This window comes from Podarcis bocagei (genome assembly GCF_964188305.1).
Source record: "Podarcis bocagei genome assembly, chromosome: 8".
NCBI lineage: Eukaryota > Metazoa > Chordata > Lepidosauria > Squamata > Lacertidae > Podarcis > Podarcis bocagei.
In genome coordinates, this window is record NC_138133.1 from 20146930 (window position 1) to 20168390 (window position 21461).

At 43.9% G+C, this 21461-nt stretch overlaps 1 protein-coding gene and 1 long non-coding RNA gene across 2 annotated transcripts in view; one reads left to right on the plus strand and one right to left on the minus strand.

The window, feature by feature from the left end:
• The window catches only part of CDH9 (cadherin 9), a 134560-nt gene that overhangs the window by 19928 nt on the left and 93171 nt on the right, over positions 1–21461 (minus strand). Inside the window, exons 4-6 of the mRNA XM_081206327.1 lie at positions 20158–20277; positions 17571–17738; positions 4264–4451 (exon numbers count right to left, since the gene is read on the minus strand). Coding sequence (XP_081062453.1) covers positions 4264–4451; positions 17571–17738; positions 20158–20277 — 476 coding nt within the window. The remainder of the gene's footprint in view (positions 1–4263; positions 4452–17570; positions 17739–20157; positions 20278–21461) is intronic.
• LOC308594028 lies at positions 4–13633 on the plus strand. The gene is made up of 3 exons (XR_014011241.1): positions 4–3553; positions 7001–7033; positions 13432–13633. It is a non-coding gene; the product is annotated as an uncharacterized lncRNA (long non-coding RNA).

Below are 21461 nucleotides of genomic sequence, written 5' to 3' on the forward strand. Positions count from 1 at the left end.
GCAGTCAAAGGTGGGGTGGGGGAGAAGAAATGGAAAAGAATGTCACATAGAAAAACAACTACATTTCAGAAGGATAACGAAGTAGAACTAGTACTGTTGGAAACCACTTGATATAAATCTTTTTGCTAACTCCAAAATTTCTATCTGTCCTGTGATCAGTCATACTACTAAGTGGTAGAGCACCTGTTTTGCATGCAAAAGGTCCCAGGTTCAAGACCTTGCATCTCCAGGTAAGACTGGAAATGTGAAGAGTCGCTGCCAATCAGGGCAGATAATACAGATCTACATGGGCTCAAAGGCCTGACTTGCTATAAGGCAGATTACTATGTTCTTATCTATCATCCACCAAGACAGTTTCCCAACTGTTCTATTCCATCACAACAAAATGATGGGGGGACGACGACATGGTAATATGTTCTCTTCTCAATTTCTGACAGTGTTTTGTGGGGGAAAGACAATAAACGAGGCAGTATCTTGCCACATTTTTACTCTTAGTAAATTTTATTATATTACTTTAATGTGCTTAGGTAAAGGTAAAGGGACCCCTGGCCATTAGGTCCAGTTGTGGCCGACTCTGGGGTTGTAGCCCTCATCTCGCTTTATTGGCCGAGGGAGCCGGCGTACAGCTTCCGGGTCATGTGGCCAGCATGACTAAGTTGCTTCTGGCGAACCAGAGCAGCACACAGAAATGCTGTTTACCTTCCCGCTGGAGTGGTACCTATTTATCTACCTGCACTTTGATGTGCTTTAGAACTGCTAGGTTGGCAGGAGTTAATGTGCTTAGATAATTTTTAAAGGCAGTGGGGGGAAAGCATAGCGCTAGCTACTAATACAGTGTCCCACTTTTCAAAATGGTGCACCTACTCCTGCCTCCTCTAATTATATCCTCACAATGAATTTGTGAGGCTCGTTAGGCTGACAGATTTGGATTGGCCTAAGGTCACCCAGTGAGCTTCTTAACTGTGTAGGGAGTTGAACTTGGGTCTGCTCAGTCATAATGCAACACTAGGTATGTTCTCCCACTGCAAATTCTCCTTCCTCAGTCTTGTAAGACCTACTTGAAACATCCCATTTCCAGGTACAGTGGTACCTTGGTTGTCAAATGGCTTGGCTCCCAAACAAATCGGCTCCCAAACACCGCAAACCTGGAAGTGAGTGTTCTGGTTTGTGAACGTTTTTTGGAAGCCGAAAGTCTGACACAGCTTATATGGCTTCCGATTGAATGCAGGAAGCTCCTACAGCCAATAGGAAGCAGTGCCTTGGTTTTTGAATGGTTCTGGGAGTCGAATGGTCTCCTGGAATGGATTAAGTTCAACAACCAAGGTACTACTGTACTAGTATGTTTGACTCATTTAGTTTTAGTTCCTGCTTTCCACAATAACAGATACACCATTTACCACTGTGAAGATACTTCCATAGTTTAAATTTTGTGAAAGGGAACTCTCACCAAGCAACTTTCCATCTCCTCTTGGCCTGTGTTGCAGTTGCTGGCTGCTATTTCTTGTCCCAGCTTTTGAAGCAGAGAGGTGAATAATATCCTGTTTTCAGACTTTTCTTATAACCCGAACATGTTAGACAATGCGTGAACCAAGTTTTCAATGTCATCTTGGGGAAGTACACTCACAATTTTGATTCATCCATCCAGCGTGAATTTGTGAGAGCGAAGTGTCATTATGTATTTGTTCTACCAATCTTCAAATCCTATGCACCAGACTCATACAAAATTCCGGTATTTATTTCAGAGTACATTCCATTGAAATCAATGAAACTTACTTACCCAAGTGAATGGGCTTAGGGATTCAGCCTTAATTGCTGCAATAATGATCTCTGAAATAATAATGGCTCTGATAAAGGCCCCTCGTCAACTTAATTTTGCCTACTGTGGCATTTTTAAAGTTTTGTTTGGGGTGGGTGTGTTGGTTCTTATATATCCATCAATACAAATCACTGTTTCATCTCTCTGAGATCTGCCAAAACACACTGCATGTTGCATGCACCATTAGCTGCAATCCACAAAATCAATGACTAATTGCTGTTGACTCAAAATTACACCCATTCTAAACATAGTCCTGTAACAATCAGTAGAATATATATATATGAGCCAGAAATTGTTCTCATTTAGGATAAATCTTGGCACCTTCAGGATGCTCATTTTTAACTAAAGCTGAACTCAGCAAAGAGAGAGAAAAACATTCATCAGGGGAAGATAAGGAAAGAAAAGAGGATGTTTAGCTTTGCCCAGATCTCCTCCTATTCACCCACTTAACCCAGAAAATGCCACTGACAATCCCCCATAATAATATTACAAAGGGAATATAGAGTTTTGAATGACACATTCATTAACATTTAGTTTGGCCCTTGGAATTACAGTGTAAAACTATGTGATGTTGTACTGACAAAGTAAACCTAAAGCTAGAAAGGCAACTTGAATTTTAGTAAGACTGTTCCTGCTTTGCTGTCACTTAAACTTGTGAATTTAATTGGGTGACTGTTACCATGGCTCTTACATTCCTTGGGAGATGATGGTGAATTAGCAGAGGTGAAGGAGCAGTGCAAGCTACTCTCCACACAACCTCCAATATGAACATATGAACTGGGCTTGCCCTGTGAGCACTTGGATTAGGCAGACCATGCTCCATCTCACATGATCTCCTCTAGGCTTTCCAGTTTGAAGGATTTGGCTTGTGTGAAGGGCACAGTTCAAGCAGGGTCCATCTGTATAGTGGAGAGAATTGATCTACCAAGCTACTGCAGCACTGTTCTAGCTCAATATATGACCAAGTGAAGAGTTATAGTAGTCTATGGGTAACCTGTGCTTTGGGTTGCTACTCTCTTGTAATCTCATAGGGTTAAATTTGATTAAGTTTTCCCATTAGTGTAAGGACTTCTGTCTGTGCAATAGGACTTCATCTCCCTCTTCTCCCCACCCACCCAACCCCCAATCAGCTCTGGAGGGTTGGGGTGTGTGGAAATCCTAGAACAGTCTTGTGGGGGGTGTCGCAGGTGTGTACAGGGAGAAGAGAGAGAGGAAGTCTCATTGCACATGTGTGATTCCTTGTCCTAATGGGATAACTTGATTGGACACATATAGCCCACTGTTTTCCCAACAAAAGTTTTGCCCCTCCCCCCTTAAATCTGGGCTATGCCCATAGTAGGGCATGTGGTCTCCACTACAGCAGAAAGCTGTCCAAATATTTTAATGTGCATACAATTTAACTCCTGCCTAGCTGCGAGCTATAACACATACTGTAGTTTAGAGGCACATACTACACTGTTGAAAATAAATAATATGTCTATCCCGCAACCTCCTTGCACTATGGAGAGACAGGGTATAGATTTGTTCTGGCACACAAATTATTATTATTTTCTCTCACTCTTTCAAGATAACCTGTGAGTAGAAGTCATCTGTATGCTAGCCAATGGGAGATCAAGAGAGACCTGAAAGCAGATGCCCTAGGCCAGCAGTTCCTTACAGGAATTTGCCCACAGAATTTCTTGACCTGCAGGTGTTTGAGTGGAGAAGACAGCCAACAGGCATGCAGGGAGGACACAGGTATGAGGCATCCCCCCAAAAGCTTGAGACAGATAAGATCCCATCAAAATATTTATTAATAAGGTGAGAGGAAGCCTTAGAACCCAAATATTGCTGACACAATTTCAATTTGTGCCCATCTCCTTTAAAGGAAAGCAGTAGCTATAAGGCCACATTAAATTTATGTGTGTTCACATTATATATATATATATATATATATAGCTGTTTGACAGAGTCCAGGCAGCAGGGAAGGTCTCATTAGTAGACCAAAGGCTGCCCATGGAATGTGCTCATTAGAGGCTGGAATTCCTCAGACCTCTATCTTCAGGACCAGATTTCATAGTTTGGCTGTCTCCATTCACTGCAAACCAAACGGCAAGAGTTCACCTGGTGGGCTGCTTTGTGAAGCTAACCACCCTCCCTTACCCTGACATATCCATCCTTCAGAAGTTGTCATGCAGGGATGTCTGAATGCATCTGACAGGCCTGAGCTCCCAAGGATATCTCTATAGGTGAACTGACATACTCAAAACAAAACAAAAAAAACCACACCACAAGTTCTGAAGTTTAACGGTTACCTGGCAATGAAAAGAAGAAGAACAGACATAATATGCTAGCTTCTCTGCAACTGACCTCACAGGGAACCTTCTCCTCCCTCCTGTCTGAGAGAAAACACACACCCTAAGACCTGGAGTGCTAAGTCCAATAAAAGAGAAGGAGGAAAAATAAACCTTTTTGACAGTTATAATCCCTTCCTGTGTGTCCTTGTCAGTGATGATATCAAAGACGTCCGATCCATCGCCGGGAGCTATGCTGTACTCAATCTCAGCGTTTTCACCCATATCGGGGTCATTGGCTTTTATTCTGCCAAGCGAACTTCCGAGTGGTGCAGACTCCAGGGAGCTGAACTGATATGTGCCTGGGAAATAAAACAACAACGCAAGAAACTTGTGAGAGGGAGTGTGAGTGTGCACATTCATAGGTGTTTCATCTGCATACATAATTTTAAAATGCCATGAGAAGAAACAGAGAAGGCTCCTCAGTGGCCTGGTGAGTTGAGGAAAGCACCACAAGGCAAGAGTTAATCTGAACACAGTGGAAAGGAGTACCTGTCAGAGTCAAGGGTGTTTTTTTTCTTGTGGTGGGAAAAGATTATACTGCTTCAAAAGCCTCTTACCGCTACTTTTCTTGCAAATGTTTAAAAATTCAATGCAAATAGGAACCCTGCCGTGGTTACGGCACTAACTGTCTAGTGCCATTAATGATCTCCACCCCCTATTTTGAAAATTAAATCTAAAAGCAAGAATGGTTTATTTAGTTTACATAGCCTCAGAAACTGGTGGTTCTTGGAAATGGAACTGCCACTGGATTTTGCCTGAAGCAAAATCTGAGGTGGTTTTGGATGGCTCTGTTCAGGCAACACATGTGTTGGACTTTTAAAAAGAAGTCCTCTCTTTTTAATGTAAATAAGCCCAAATTTCTCAGTAGGGTTTGTCACCTTTCTGCTCAAGGATGGGGTAAAGTCAGGTAACATTCAGCTGATCTGTGTGGATATTACATAGTTCAAAGTAAGATCAGCTTTCCAAGCAAGCAGTGGGAAATTCAGTATGCGGGCTCTAATTAGAAACCTGAGCATAGCAGTTTGCTCACTTTTAACGTTGGTTGCCTTCAGAGTTGTAGGGGAAATCTGAGTACATCTGGAAAACTTGCCTAGATCAAATAATCCTTTGTAAAGGTCCAAGTTGTCACTCAGGACTTCTGAGAAAAGCTGAGTGCTCACATACAAAGTGAAGGATGCACAACATCACAGGAGCCCAAAATTTCTTATAGCACAATCCAAACCTTTTGTCCCCAGCGGGTGGGGTTTTGGCACTGCTAATGCACCTTTCCCCAGTAGTGATGTATGGATGTATGATGTATGGAAGTGAGAGCTGGACCATAAAGAAGGCTGATCGCCGAAGAATTGATGCTTTTGAATTCTGGTGCTGGAGGAGACTCTTGAGAGTCCCATGGACTGCAAGAAGATCAAACCTATCCATTCTGAAGGAAATCAGCCCTGAGTGCTCACTGGAAGGACAGATCCTGAAGCTGAGGCTCCAATACTTTGGCCACCTCATGAGAAGAGAAGACTCCCTGGAAAAGACCCTGATGTTGGGAAAGATGGAGGGCACAAGGAGAAGGGGACGACAGAGGACGAGTTGGTTGGACAGTGTTCTTGAAGCTACAAACATGAGTCTGACCAAACTGTGGGAGGCAGTGGAAGACAGGAGTGCTTGGCATGCTCTGGTCCACGGGGTCACGAAGAGTCAGACACGACTAAACGACTAAACAACAACAACAACACACCTTTACAACTCATGATGGAACGATTGTTTGCAAGCTGGCACAGCGATTGGGCTCTCTGCCATCACATGACATCGGTGTGCTCAGCTTGGGATCCAATGGATCCCAGGCCAGCTCAGCCTCACCCTGCCTCCAGAAAGCCTGATTTCAAGACCACCTGCTGTTTTCTGGAGTGGGAATCCCACTGATGGCACTGCCACCTAACTGTTTGACAGGCAGTAGGGGAATGCTGTACTAAGGCTTGTGTCACTCTGTTGGTAGTGGCTAGCAGGAGGCTGGTTTAGCTGGTGGAGGGGACAACACCCAGGGCTGTATTAAGCATATGTGGCGCCAGGGTGCAAAGATCTACCCCCCCCCCCCGGTTGCCCATTCCCAGGCATGCAGGAGGGCGGAGTAGGCCAGCTGCCTCAGTGTCTTGCTGGCTCAGTCGGCCCCGAACCCGCAGCACAGAGCCGCCCGCAGCAGAAGAGCCCGCCACAGCGCTCCGACTGACCGACAGGTGGGCTCTTCCCCAGACTCAATTCTCAGGCCCTGGATTCAAAGCCTGGTGCCCCTGAGAGCCTGGCACCTGGGTGCCCCGCACCCCTAGCGTCTATGGGTAAGATGGCCCTGACAGCACCTCTGTCCAAGCCACACAGCCCAAGCCTGGCATTGCTCTGCCAGGGGGACATTCTGTACCCACCTATATGGGACCATGTTCCATTGGATAATATTGGACATGCTCCTGAATAAGCATGCATAGGCTTTCGCTGTTAAGGGAATGTTTGTTCCTGTATGAACTTCCTTGTATAATTAGGTCATTAGATTTGGCCCTACTTTGGGCTCTACAGATTTTTGTGCCCTAAGGCACTTAAAAGAACCAGTGTCTTTTCAGTATTTGTCTCTTCCCCATGGAACTCCCTGCCTAAGGAAATCTACCAATGTAACTCATCTCTGCATTAAGAAGCTGAACCAGGGTGGGAAGATTTCTGTTTCTTAAAGTCTCAAGTTAGTTGATAATGAATATCTTTGTGCTCCTGTTTATTTTTGCTGTGGCTGATTGGTGATTTGAACTGCATATGGTAATTGGATATTTTAGCTGTTTTAATAATTGAATGGTTTAGAAAGCCTAATTTTAATTTCTAGGAACTATGCTGGAGATGTTCTTTGAACTGAAAGGTGAGCTAAAAATTAAGCGAATGAATATATCATGTCTACTTTGATCAAAAGGCATGGAAACAAAGGGACAATTTCTCTTTCTATTTTGAGTTCTCTTTTCCAATCCAATCTCAGAACTGAGGAGATGCGTCATGTTTCTGACACTGGGAATAAATCAGTCCAGGATGCTACATAGCAATCAGCTGGTTATGCAGGAGTTCAGATGCATGCACAGGGGCCTATAAGCCCAGGGTTTTCCTCATTTTCTTTCACATTCAGGAGATTGTTTTAGCATATAATATAGAAAGCCTACAATGCAGACAAATAAGCATTTCCCTTCATGGAAGAAAGTGAGAAGCTTCTACACATGTGGGCATTGAAGTTTGTAGCCCAGTGCTACAGCAGATGCTTTGCTGATCACCAGGGCTGTCTTAAGCATATCCGGTGCCGTGGTGCAAAGATCCCTCCAGCACACACCCCCGTTTCCCAGAGTTGTTGACGTTTATTAAGGGGGGCGGGAATCCTCAAGTTGTTGGCCTTTTTTAGGAAAGGCTGCTCCCGCCCTTGCGCTGCTGCCCCGTGCTGCTCGCACGAGGCCAGTTCCTGTGGCGGGATCATGGTGTGAGGCTGGGAAGCCAGGCACGATGGGGAGGCAGGCGGGGGTCTCATCCGGGCAGAGACAGGCGAAGCGGGCTGGGCCGTCCGCATCGCCGCAGCAGAGAAGCGTGCTCACTCAGCCACAGTCTCGCCATCCTTGCTTGGGGAGGAAGGGGGGAGAGAGAGTGTGACTGGGAGGGGATCAGGCAGGGGAAGAAAACCCGGTTCCTGTGAAGGAGTGCAGAGGTGGTGGGGGCAGCTCTGTGCAAGGCGGTGGGGAAGGAGGGAGGGGCGCTGCGGGCAGCAGTTGCAGTGTGTAGCCACAAGCGCAGGGATCTTTTGAGGTAGAGTGGATGGGGGGAGCGGTGGTAGAGTCATGTTTATTATACGCAGAGCTTGGGATACAAGCACACACCACACAGCCGAGGAGGTGGTGTGTTGCGGAGCCAGCAGAGAGAGCTCCGGACTGCAGGAAAGCATCCGGAGCCTTCCCGCCTCCGACAAGCACTGGAGGTGCGCAGGCACCAAGCCCCTGCTTCGCCTCACTTACCTCCCCACTCTCCCCTCCCTGGACTCTCCCCGGACTCTCCGCCTGGTGCCCTCCACTGCTTGGCACCCTGGTTTGCCTCACCACTATGCCCAGTGGTAAAGACGTCCCTGTTGATCACAACCAACACAATCACCTGTTTCAGAGAAGCTACCAAAAGTGGGATTTGCTGTTTGCAGCCCATCTCAGAGTGCTAGGCGCCTGTTTCATACTAGCTCTGACTACAGAGACGTTCCTGAACACTGTCATATAGGGCAGAGCCATGAAAAAAATGCATTACATGCAGGGCCAGGTTTAGGTTTGATGAGGCCCTAAGCTACTGAAGGTAATGGGGCCCTTTATATGTCCAGCTGTCCTTTGTCAACAACAAATTGTCACTGTTTTTTGTGTTGAATATATACTATATGGTGATTTATGGACCTAATAGCTTTCTAAAGCACATAACAAAATATATATTTTATCAAAGTAATTGTTGAACTGAAATACAATTAAGAAGTATGCAACCAGTCCATACAGAATGTAGGTACCCTATATATAGAAATGAGCAAACCAGTGATATTTTAGGGAGCAGGCTGGCAGGCAGGGCCCATTACTTACATTATAGAGGCCTACACAACACAAAACACTGTTGCTATATGTAGGTTTTATTCTATTTGTTTTTATCTTATATTTTGGAAATGTACATCCAGTTTTTTTGCCTTTAATTTTTTTGGGGGCCCCCAAGAAAGTGGGGCCCTAAGCTATAGCTTGTTTAGCTTAAACGTAAATCCGGCACTGATTAAATGAGTACTTGAGGTCTGAAGTACTCTGTGACCTGTGTGTGGGCCACAGTCCTAAAGGTTATGAATGAAGACTATGTTGATGAAGTCAAGATCACTTTGTGCAGAGCAAAGTGAGAGACCAAACAATGTGGAACATGCTAGTTCATTGTGCATGTCAGAGGGTCTATTTCTTAGTGCTCCATCATATAAAAGCCCAAACTTCCCTCTATGTACAAAAGGAGAACATGAAGGAGAGGGCTTGACTAACTCCTGAGGATGTTCTAGTTTTCTTTGGGTTTGTGTGTTTATAACTGGGAATATTTATAAGGTTATTTTTATATTAAAATACATATTTTAAAATATACTGTGTCCATGTGCAGTCTGAAGTTATGAGGTTTACAGAGTGGTAGCCATGGTAGCTTGTTGCAGCAGATACAAGAAACAGTGTTGTGGCACTATATTTATTACAGTATATTTATTATTTCATAAGCTTTCCTGGATCACATTAATTGGTTCTTTTGTGTAGAGACTGGGCTATTTGTCCTATGCAGAATGCTGAAAGCTACTGCTGGGAGATAACATATATCACTCTGGAAGATGAACAGGTGAATGAACAACTGATTGTGTGACTGGCACAATACGCAATTAGATAGAGTAATAGTGTTGCCAGAGTAGAAAGAGGGGCAGATTTGGCACCTGGGTTTACTGCAGGGTCTGGTCCCAGATCTCTGTTATGCGGCCTGTAGTTGCTGATGAGTGGTTGCTTTGGGATAGTTGTCTGGGGCTTTATGTAAGTACAGACCTACCACCCAAGACCTGTGAAATTGAGGTGTCTATTGACTGACGATAGCCTATAGACCACTGATTATGTTTGAGTGGTTTCAGCTGGGAACTATAAATAATGACAAGTGGATTTCTGTCATTTTCTCTTCAAGGTTTGTCCTGTAGTAGTACCAATCTGGCTTGGTTGATCTCCCACATCAATGGATGAGGGAGGTGCTGTGGTTTGATTAATGCCTGATGTAACTTTTTTCTATCTTGTGAGTGTGATGAATCTGAGCTGATGCAATTATATCATAGAGATTGGGTGTAGACGATAGATTTTGTAGTGCATGTTCTGGATGCACTTTGGAATCATGTAAATAGGTGTAGCAGACGTTTGGTTTCCTATGTATAGTGATACTTACCGGTAAATGTCCATTGTATAATTTTAAAGTAGTTTCAAGAAAGTGAACCTGCTGTCTGAATAGGTCAAGGCTCAAGTTGATTGCAGGTTGAAGCTTATTGAAATCTGGGTAGAACCGCTCAAACTGTCTTTGTTGATAAATCCAGATGATAAAGATGTCATAAATGTGGCAGCTGAAAACTGGCTAAAATGTTTTAAATGGTTCCATTATTATTATTATTATTATTATTATTATTATTATTATTATTATTATTATTATTATTGTCGGATTGGTGTTGGTTAAATGTTTAGTTGGAGTTGGTGGTTATTTTAATTTGGGCATAACTGTACACTGTCTGTTGTTGCTGTTGATTTCTATTGATTGATTGATTTGTTTGTTGCTTGTTAATGATATTTTGTTTTCTTAAAATGTTTGATGTTTTGTTGTGTTGTGTTTTTATATATGATATTAGCTTCCTAGAGTAGCTGGGAAAACCCAGCCAGATGGGCGGGATAGATAGATGATAGATGATAGATGATGATAGATGATAGATGATAGATGATAGATGATAGATGATAGATGATAGATGATAGATGATAAATGATAGATGATAGATGATAGATGATAGATGATAGATGATAGATGATAGATAGATAGATAGATGATAGATATAGACATAGACATAGACATAGACATAGACATAGACATAGACATAGACATAGACATAGGTATAGTGTGTTTCAAGGAGAGGAAAGGCTTTAGGAGACAGGCAATGAGAATGGGGTATTCCAAATCAGCCATGAGATGCTGGCATACTTTGGGTCCATCCAAGAGTGCCCATGGCAGAGCCATTGATCTGAAGATAAATGTTCTCCCTAAATCTGAAATGAAAGTGAGTATCAAGTGGCAAAGTTTGGTAGCTGGAACTCCATCTAGGATGATATTACTGATGGCTTATATCCCATCCTTGTGGAGATATTGGTGTAGTCTAGGGTATTGTGTTCTGGAAGCTTGTCACCGGATTGTCATTTCCTCAGAAAGTTGGTTGTATTCAGAACCAAGCACGAGTACTGGTGACATATGGCCTTCAAACAGAGTCCGTATATCCAAACGCCCCATCTGTGATGGTACCGGAAGCCTAAAGTGCCATGGGGCACCTAAAGTGCCATGGTTTCTGTAGTTTGGGTAGTAAATAGAAAATGTCTAGTTGAGGCTCCTCAGATGTATGGCTTTTGATTTGCACTTTGGTAGGAAATTCCTTCATCAGATTGTGTAGATCTTTCTGGTATTCCTCTGTGGGATCTGATAATTGGGTCCTGTAAAATGTCATGGTGGAGTTGCCTTGCAGCCTCATGTCTGAAATGTTCACAGTGATGACTGCTGCTTCTTTGTCAGCTCTTTTAACTATGATGGCAGTACTATTTTTGAAATTATGCTGTTTGCTGATTACCTCAGCTTGGGCATGGCAGCAAATGCGATCGACATAGAAATCTAATCCGGTTTTATGACCATCTGGGAGTGTCTAGCCACAGCCCTTTTTTATCATGTCAGGTGCAGCAAAGGAATTTCATGATGACTGAAAAACAGTGGGATTTGAAAGGTGTATTTTTCTACCTGCATTTGCACCAAGAACCTAATTAAACTCATGCTCACACAGTCAATAAACAGAAGCAATACCATGTAATCACAACTTGGTGTTAAGAGCTTGAATTTCAATTGGCAAGAGACAAAGCTGAAACAGCTCTAAATCAGTGAAGGCAAATACATAGCAGCACAAAAGAAATCTGATAAAATGTCGGTGTAAGAAGGGACACATTTTGAATGTTAAAATAATTGCTTTTTCTTAAAATTAAAGGAAGTAACTTGAGTGCACTATACCAGTCCTGTAAAAGCATCCAACCAAGATTTAGTAAAAGGGGAAAGGGCCCTTTAGGGGGAGATGTGGAGCTGTACCTACAATTAAGTCAGCATACAAGGTGCCCATTAGCTGCCTTCAGCATACAAAAAAAACAGGAAGAAGACTTTGGTCTAAAGTCAACAGTGCACTCTTTTGAAAGGTAAGGCAACTATGAGCAGAAGAGAAGAGAACATAAGAGGTATTGCTCATTAAATATAATTTAAATATGGATTATCAAGGTGAGGGAAATTGTCCTTGTTGTAAATAAATTTTCTGGGATAGTGGGGAAATGTGAATTTTTCTAGAGAAAAAGCAAGTAGCAGCCGAGCCTGTCTAGTTTTTAAGGCAGCTGTAGTTCTTGTATCTACTTGGTGGCTCCAAATATCTGTTCTCTGTGAATCCACTCTAAGATCACAATGAATTTCCATCTTTGTCTGTCTGCCTGTCCCTCTCTCTCTCACACACATATTATACCTGGGTGCTGCTTTGCTCAGACAGAATGGGAGAAATTATTGCTAGAAGCAGATATGGTTCGTTATTGATCTGAGATGATGAGAGATGCTCTGGCAATCCTCTGTGCTGATTTTGCATTTTTTAGCACATAGACATTTCTTCCAAAATCACTAAAATAAACCCGCAAGGAAACTTTGTTTCAAAAAATTAAATTCTTAGGCAAACAGAGGGAAATTTGAAGAAGGAAATATATGTGAATGCAGAGTGCATTTTCATTTAGGACCTGTCATGTGGTAGATCATCTGTTTTGCATGCCTGGGGTCCCAGATTAAGTTCTCAGTGTCTCCAGGGAGGAGACACTCTCTGGAATCCTGAAAGAATCTCTGCCAGTCATTACAGACTATCTGGACCAATGATCTAATTCAGTATAAGGCAGCTTCCTCTTCTCCTATGTACATCCATCTTAACTTTGTGGGTAACAAAGTGGGTAAATAAGAATAAGAATGGAAGAAGTCATCGGAACTGTAACTTTAGCTCCAAAAAGCTGATTCGCAAATCCCTAATATTGGACCAGTATCAGAATAGCAGGATGTTACAAATTCCTTTGACTCCACAATTTTCAACTGCTTTATAATGTGGGGGAAGAAGAGTAATGGTGGAATTGACTCTTCTCCCGGATATATGTAATGATGATAGGGGGATGAGTTTCTGGGACGGGTACAAACACATTTTCCAGAATGTATCATAGAATCATAGAATCATAGAGTTGGAAGAGACCACAAGGGCCATCGAGTCCAACCCCCTGCCAAGCAGGAAACACCATCAGAACACTCCTGACATATGGTTGTCAAGCCTCTGCTTAAAGAAAGCTGTCCTTCCTGAGAGCCTATTATCTGCCACTAACACTCTGATTGTTATTCCAGTTCAGTAACTCCTACCTGACTCTTAATAGCCAATTTCTTGACTCTAAAATAATCCCTACCCCTCTCTTTTCTCAGGTGGAGTAGAATGGGAAGAAGCACAGCTAGCCTACTCAGCAACAAAAATAATCAACACACCTGGATATAGGTCTCTGAGGAAGATGGACAGTCCACATATAACCCTTGAGATTTATTGTTTGGTGGTCAGTCAAGATTAGAGCCGAGGTCTTTGAAGATGAGCTTGATAAATTATCCCTTGGATCTGTTGCATATGTGCAAGTGTGTAGTCATTCGGGGGGAAGGGGGGTAGGCTAGGTGCCTCCTCTGAATGGGTCCGCCTGACGCCAGTGCAATACATGCACTTTGCCCAATCCGTATAACTGACAGAGTTCAAGTCAAGTGGAAGATGATGCTCTTTATCTTATGTCTTGCCATTGCTGGCATGCTCAAAGAGGACAGGTGAACAAGCAACGCTAGGAAGGAGGAGAAGGTGAAGGGGCTCAAGGGCTCACTGGTATTGCATGTGCTTTGCATGCAGAAGATTCCAGGTCCAATCTCTGGCAGCTCCAGATTTCACTGGGAATGTGCCCTGTCTGAAACCGTGGAGAGCCATTGCCAATCAGTGTCGACAATACTCATTTGGAGGGACCAAAAAAGTCACCTTGGGTCATGGCCACACCATACACTGCAACACAGGAAGCTGACTTATACCAAGAGCACACCATCACTTTAAAGCAACCTTATGTCCCTTTAACTGACACACATTCTCCCAAAGAATCCTGGGAAGTGTAGTTTGTTAAGGGTGCAGGAACTCTGCAAGTGGTCTCCTGACAACTCTTGGAACCCTTAACAAACTAAACTTCCCAGGATTCTTTGCAAAAAGCCATAACTGTTAGAGTGATTTAACAGTGCTTTAAAGGGGTGTGTGTGTGTGTGTGTGTGTGTGAGAGAGAGAGAGAGAGAGAGAGAGAGAGAGAGAGAGAGAGAGAGAGAGACACGTTGGTATAAGGCACCTTCCTATCTTGCTGTGATCCCTGCCCATCTGCTGTGATGTAGGCCACTGTAGTGCCCAACGCTGTCTATTTCTGACACTGGCCCTGCCCTCACAGATGGAACGCAGATAAAGCCTGAGCTGGATGATACAGTGGTACCTTGGGATGCAAACGGGATCTGTTCCAGAGCCCCGTTCGCATCCCAAACAGAACGTAAGACACGACAGCGCGTCGGCGTGTGCGCAGTCGCATTTTGCCACTTCCGTGCATGCGCGTGATGTCATTTTGACCATCTGCGCATGCACAAGTGGCGAAACCCAGAAGTAACAGGCTCCATTACTTCTGGGTCGCTGCAGAGCGCAACCCGAAAGCGCTCAACCTGAAGCGTATTTATCCCGAGGTATGACTGTACACTCAAAATCCAGTCAGCCACCCTCCTTTCAGAAAATAATCTTTAGTATGGGGTGATGTAGACAAATAAGTGGCAGCAGGAGGGTATGCTTCCCTTTCTCCACCCACAGTATTTCTTCTACAAATCCTTCCCTTGAGTCACTTCTCTTTGTGCAGGGTATTTAACATACAGTGGTATATCGGGTTATAGATGCTTCAGGTTACATATGCTTCAGGTTACAGACTCCACTAACCCAGAAATAGTACCTCGGGTTAAGAACTTTGATTCAGGATGAGAACAAAAATCGTGCTCCAACGGTGCAGCAGCAGCAGGAGGCCCCATTGGCTAAAGTGGTGCTTCAGGTTAAGAACAGTTTCAGGTTAAGAATGGACCTCCGGAACGAATTAAGTACGTAACCAGAGGTACCACTGTATGTATCTGAATATGCACAAGAACCTGGAACCTCTTGGTAGGGACAGCAATTTGCAGGGAGGGGGGTGAGCCTTGCAATAGTAACGCTGGGCAAGAAAAAGTTGAAAACACTTATTTTCAATCTCCACTCTAAATTAGCTCTTTCTAAGGTGGTTTTTCCACAAACAAAGCAGCTGTCAGGATATGAAAACTGAGTTTTCATATAGTGGAACAACTGTATGATGACATGAGCCTTCGTGAGTCAAACCCCTCTTTGTCGGGTGCACAAAAGCTTATGCCACAATACGTTTGTTGACTCTTAGTGATTTGATATGCCAGTGAATAAAGGGCACACTTACTTGTTATTTGAGGCTGTAACTCAAATAATCTAAGACCTTAAAAAGAAGGCACACCAATCTCCATAGGCTCTTATTTCTTTTGTGCTCACAAAGAAGCGACGGGGAAGAGTAAAAGCTAAAAAAAAACCCCAACCCCCACAGCAGCCTTGATATCAAAGCTTCTTTATGGATACCTTCTAATATGTAGTCTTTATGAGACTGTCACTGAGTGACATACACTACAGCAAAATATATGTGATACTAGCCTACTTTGGGTTCGCCAACTTCAGTATGATTAATTACTCTATCACACCCTTGCATTTTAAGCAGACCTCTGAGCTAAGTCATGAGGAGAAGTGAATACATATATTTTATAAGCATGCTAAAAAAGTGAACAAAACCAATAAATAGTACAAAGCAGAGAGTGGCCAATAGGTTACAAAGTTTTAATTTAGTTGGGCTTTGTGGTTTTTGAGGAGCACAGGGGTGGGGTACAAAAGGTAAAAGGTAAAGGACCCCTGGACTGTTAAGTCCAGCCAAAGGCGACCATGGGGTTGCGGCACTCATCTCGCTTTCAGGCCGAGGGAGCCGGCGTTCGTCCACAGGCAGCTTTCTGGGTCATGTGGCCAACAGGACTAAACACCGTGATGGAAACCAGAGTGCACAGAAACTCTGTTTACCTTCCCACCACAGCGGTACCTATTTATCTACTTGCACTGGTATGCTTTTGAACTGCTAGCTTGGCAGAAGGTGGGACAGAGCAACAGGAGCTCAGCTCACTCTGTCGTGCGGATTTGAACCACTGACCTTCCGATCAGCCTAACAACACTGTCTATGGCTCCATTTGTGAGAATAAGTGCCTGAAAAGGAGAGCTGTTTTGATTTGCATTGCTGCATCATCCACGTGTGTGTATGAGCACATGTGTTGCAGCATGTGCTGCAATGATCAGGCACATCATGCCGGTTGCAGCTCCTGGGTGTAAAGTTTTGAGAACATACCCTTTGTCACAGCACGACCATCAAGTGCTGTGCAGTTTGTGAACCAAGTAGGATGGAGAAGGACAGTGGTGGCTATTTAGTTATGTGACTGTGGGATGTGACCTAGATTGTGTGCAAGTTAGATTCCCAGCAAGCAGAATGCAACACTTTGCCCATGTAAGGTGGCCTGTCAGTTGCTAAAAGTCCTGGACATTACTGGACATTTGGCAGGTCAAAATATATTGGAGTTGCTGCATTCTGTTTCGTGGTTTATGAGCTGTGCAGAATCAGGCTTAAAGCTATCACCTGACTCTTCAGGGCCCTGTGTACCTGAAGGAGTGTCTTCTCCTACATTGTCCAGTCTGGACGCTGAGGTCCAGTTCCAAGGGCTTTCTAGAAATTCCCTCACTGTGAGACGTGAAGCTACAGGGAGCCAGGCAAAGGGCCTTCTTGGTAGTGGTTCAAAGTGTTGGTGCTGATCTTTAAAGCCCTAAATGGCCTTGGCCCAGTATACCTGAAGGAGCGTCTCTACCCCCATCATTCAGCCCGGACACTCTGAGGGCCTTCTGGTGGTTCCCTCGCTGAGAGAAGCAAGGTTACAGGGAACCAGGCAGAGGGCCTTCTTCGTAGTGGCACCCGCCCTGTGGAACTCCCTCCCACCAGATGTCAAACAGATAAACAACTATTTGACTTTTAGAAGACATCTGAGGGCAGCCCTGTTCAGGGAAGTTTTTAACAGTTGACGTTCTATTGTGTTTTTAATATTTTGTTGGAAGCCGCTCAGAGTCGCTGGGAAACCCAGTCATGTAAATGATGGTGCTGTTTATAATTCTACAAGCAGCAAAGCTTTGTGTACCTCTAGCATTTGTTGGTTTGCTTGTTTTTGCTTGTAGACCTAACACTATTATGGGAGTTAACTTTGTTTATTTCCTTTGGAAATATTATATATGTATGTATGTATGTATGTATGTATGTATGTTCCTGTGTGACCTTAAATAGCTGCAACACCAGAAGTGCATCTGCATTTACGTCCCCAGATGGTGGAACTTGAACTACAGAGTTTAAAGAGGCTTTTTGAACACATCTGAAGTATTAAATGGTTCATACTCTGGGGGAATCGAGGTGGATTGTCATTGACGTCGGTCAGCGTGATGTTCACCGTTGTGGTTCCTGATAATCCGCCCATCTGGCCTCCCATGTCTTTTGCCTGGATGACCACTTGGTACTGCTCTCGGTTTTCTCGGCTCATATCAGGCAAAGCAGTCTTGATGATGCCTTATAGGGAAGAGAAGAGGGGGAGGAAATATGAGATTGAAGGTGGGAGTAGGTCGAAGGAGAGTATTAAAATGGATTTGTGTCAGATATGCTGTGCCAGTTAATCCACAGTAAATAAACAAAATTGAAGGTGTATGCACTGAAATAAGGCTTTCAGTCCATGACTAGTTTAATGTCACAGCAAGAAAAGAGGGAAACAAGAAGCTCCCATTACTCAGTGTTTTTAAATTGGCACTAAATCAATGTAATTATCCTTCGGGGGGGGGGGAACAAAAATGGTTACATCTGTCATAATGAAAGCTTTCTGAAAACAACAACAACTTTGACTGGTGGTTATTTTTCCATTTAGGATGAAAGGCTGCAATGAACAGGAGTTTGCAGCCCTCTCCAAAATCATGGCAGGGACTGAAACTATACATGCAGCTGAATATGGTGGAGGAATAATAATAATCAGTGCTTTTTTCTGGGGGGACGCAGGGGTACCCCTAAACATTTTTGAATCTAAGTTTGGCCTCACTTAGGGGCAGTATTTCAGTATGAGCAGGAAAATGACAGTTCCCCCTAAACTTTTTTTTTAAAGCACTAACAACAACATCAGTTCAGACTATAGCTAAGGAGTGACCACATTTTTAAAAAAATATATATATAAATGCATGTAAATAGGAAATGCACACATCAAGGGAAAGGATGTGCTAAGCTTTTGTTTGTTTGTTTGCTGTGCCACTTTCCTACACACAAATTAGGGTCCCAGCCATGCCATATTGTTACACCATGGGAGGGGCAGCAATGCAAACCAGTACCCACCAACTACAGTCTGAAGCAATACCGTTCACTCTTCCACTCTTCAAGCCATTTTGCTGTACTTTGTCATTTTTCAGTATGGGAAGACCTAACCAGAGGAAATAGTCCCCCATCCCCCCAAAAAGATGGCTGCCTAACCTTGATGGTTCTTAGAACAGCCAGGATGGAATGAGAAGGTGAGGTTTGGGATGGTAGGAAAACAGCATGCAGCTTCCTTCATTTCAATGCACCCATTATTAATTTCATCATTTCTGCGCTGATTGGGCTCTGTGCAATTTAGAAATCACAGGGCATTTTCCCTCCTTCCTCTTTTTTATTTCTTTCAAATTGTATGGTTTCTAAAAGTGGGTCATGATTTTTTATTGAGCTGGCTCATAAGGTTCCATTCCCTGCCTCTTGCTCTCATTTTGCATCAGCTATTCCAAAATATCACACAGCATCCAGCAGCTGTGGCTTGGCATTTGCCACGCTCATGTAAATGATATGCAAATGAAGCCAGACAACCAGGTTTACGAATCAGCTGTCCTTCTATAGTTGACAGTGTGGCTGCAGTATGGCTTTGTCACAGAGCCAGCTAAAGAAGAGGATGCAAACTGGGCATTTGATGGGGGCTTGAAATCAGCAAATGTCCCTCCAACCAAAAAGCATTCTTGTTTTTATTTTGTGCGACACACACAAGAAGAGACATTATGAGGAAATTTGCTGTTTGTTCAACCTGTCTCTTCCACGTCTTGTCCAAGGACCCCTGTGCCCCCCCCCAAAGATGGAGTCAGCAGTAACTTCTCCAACCAAAGAATGCCCGTTTACCTGGTCCAATGGTGGGCGGCACTTGCAACCCAGCATGGCGGCTCCTGCCTTCCCTCAGAGCCACATCATGTTGGTTTTGGCTGTTGGCCCCTTCCCCTGATCTCCACGATGCTGCAGAGTTCCCACCAAGCCCTGGTTTGAATTGTGCCAATCCACGGTGGCTTGGGGGGAGAGGCGAGGCCAGGGATAGGCCCTCGCTGCTGAGGTTTCCACTCTGGTCCACTCCCAGGGCTTAAATTTGGGCCGGTGCTGCTCTTTTTGTTCAGTCTGCCTCTTCCAGGTTACTAGGGGCCACAGAGTATGCCTTGTCCAAGGACCCCTCTGCCCTCCAAGAAAGGTGGAGTCAGCAGTAACTGCTCCAACCAAATAACAGATGAACATGAATAGTACAGTCATACCTTGGGTTGAAGTAGCTTTGGGTTGAGCGTTTTCGGGTTGCACTCTGCAGCGACCCGGAAGTAACAGAATGCGTTACTTCCGGGTTTCACCGCTCGCACATGCGCAAACGCTCAAAATGACGTTACGTGCATGCGCGGGAGTGGTGAATCGCGACACACACACACACACAGACACACAGATGCGGGCTGCATTCGCTTCAGGATGCGAACGGGGCTCTGGAACGGATCCCGTTTGCATCCAGAGGTACCACTGTATATGAATATATCAATGAAAAACCTTTGGAAAAAAACAAAAGAAAACTGGGTGAAAATATAAGGAAGAAATACTAAAAGGACTGACAACAGCTCCAGATAATTAGAATAAAGCAGAGCTGGCATAAATAACAGGAAGCCAAGTCAATAGACATTCTCACCTGTTTCTGGATCCACTGCGAAGTATGGCTGGCCCTGGAGGATGCTGTAAACAACTTTGGCACTGTTGCCATAGTTAGCATCATCAGCATCTGTAGCTGTCACTTGGATAACAGAAGTACCTGAAATAAGGAACAAAAGAGCAACAATGGGGTGGTGAAAATCCACAATATGAAATGAGGTTATGTATATTGGGCATAGCACTCAACTGGGAAGACCCAGGTACAAATTCCTGCTCCGTGGCAAAATCCACTGAGTGCTTTAGTCCAATCACCTACCTGTGAGGATGAAATAGTGTGAAACCCCATGCAAGCTGCTTCGAGCACCTCGGGGCACAGGTAGGATACATAAAAAACACAATTTAAAAGGTATTATTTTACTCATCAGAAGTGAGATAATTAGACAGAATTTAGTTCTTGGCTCCGGCTGGACATCAGTCTGGGCTAACCGAAATAAACCAGAATCATGTTGTTTCAGGTCTTCTAAGGACACCTTTGTGACACCAGAGGCCTGTAGGCCCTACCTTGTCCTGCCTAGAAGCAGCCAAAAGGATGCTAGTCAATGCTGCAGATTCAAAAAATTACCAAGGAAACAATCAAGAGGCTGCAATTTAGTCAGTAAAGTCAGTTGGAAAGGAAACACTGATCTCGCCCTGAAGTACTAGGAGAGGGATTTAAACAAATCATTAAAACATCACTGAATAGAAAAACTGGTATGACGAGAGATCACACACACTCAGCACAGCAGGCAACTGAGGAAATATTAAGAAATCAGGTGTGAGAGAAAAAGAGAATATAGAATAATAAGAGGTCTAGGAGAGGAGAAGGGAAAGGGGGAGAAAAGTGACAGAAGCCAATGAAAGTGTCAGCCTATCTTTGAGTTGGGCTTGGCAATCACGCCAATGAACTTCGTTCTAATATTATTCAATCAAGTTATATACCCCCACCTTTCCTTCACAAAGGAAACTCAAGGTGACTAATAGCATTGGCAGAATAATTAAATCACAGTAATATCAGATCCTCCAATTGTCTCTAATTTCCAGGGGCAGGCCTGGATTTACAGAAGCCATCCCGGTTTCTGATTTAATCCTGGAATGTCCCGCTTTTCCTTAGGTTGTCCCTACTTTCATCGGAGAATTGTTGGAGGGTATGGAATAAGACGTCCCCATGGCTTTTTTTCAGCCAGTATTCACCTCTTAGGTGGGCGCCATTGCCATTCTAAGAAAATGTCAGAGGTGTTCGTGGTGTGTTGCGGCACTTATTTTTTCTAGAAAAATAGCATTGGACAGCCCTATTTTCATCAGAGA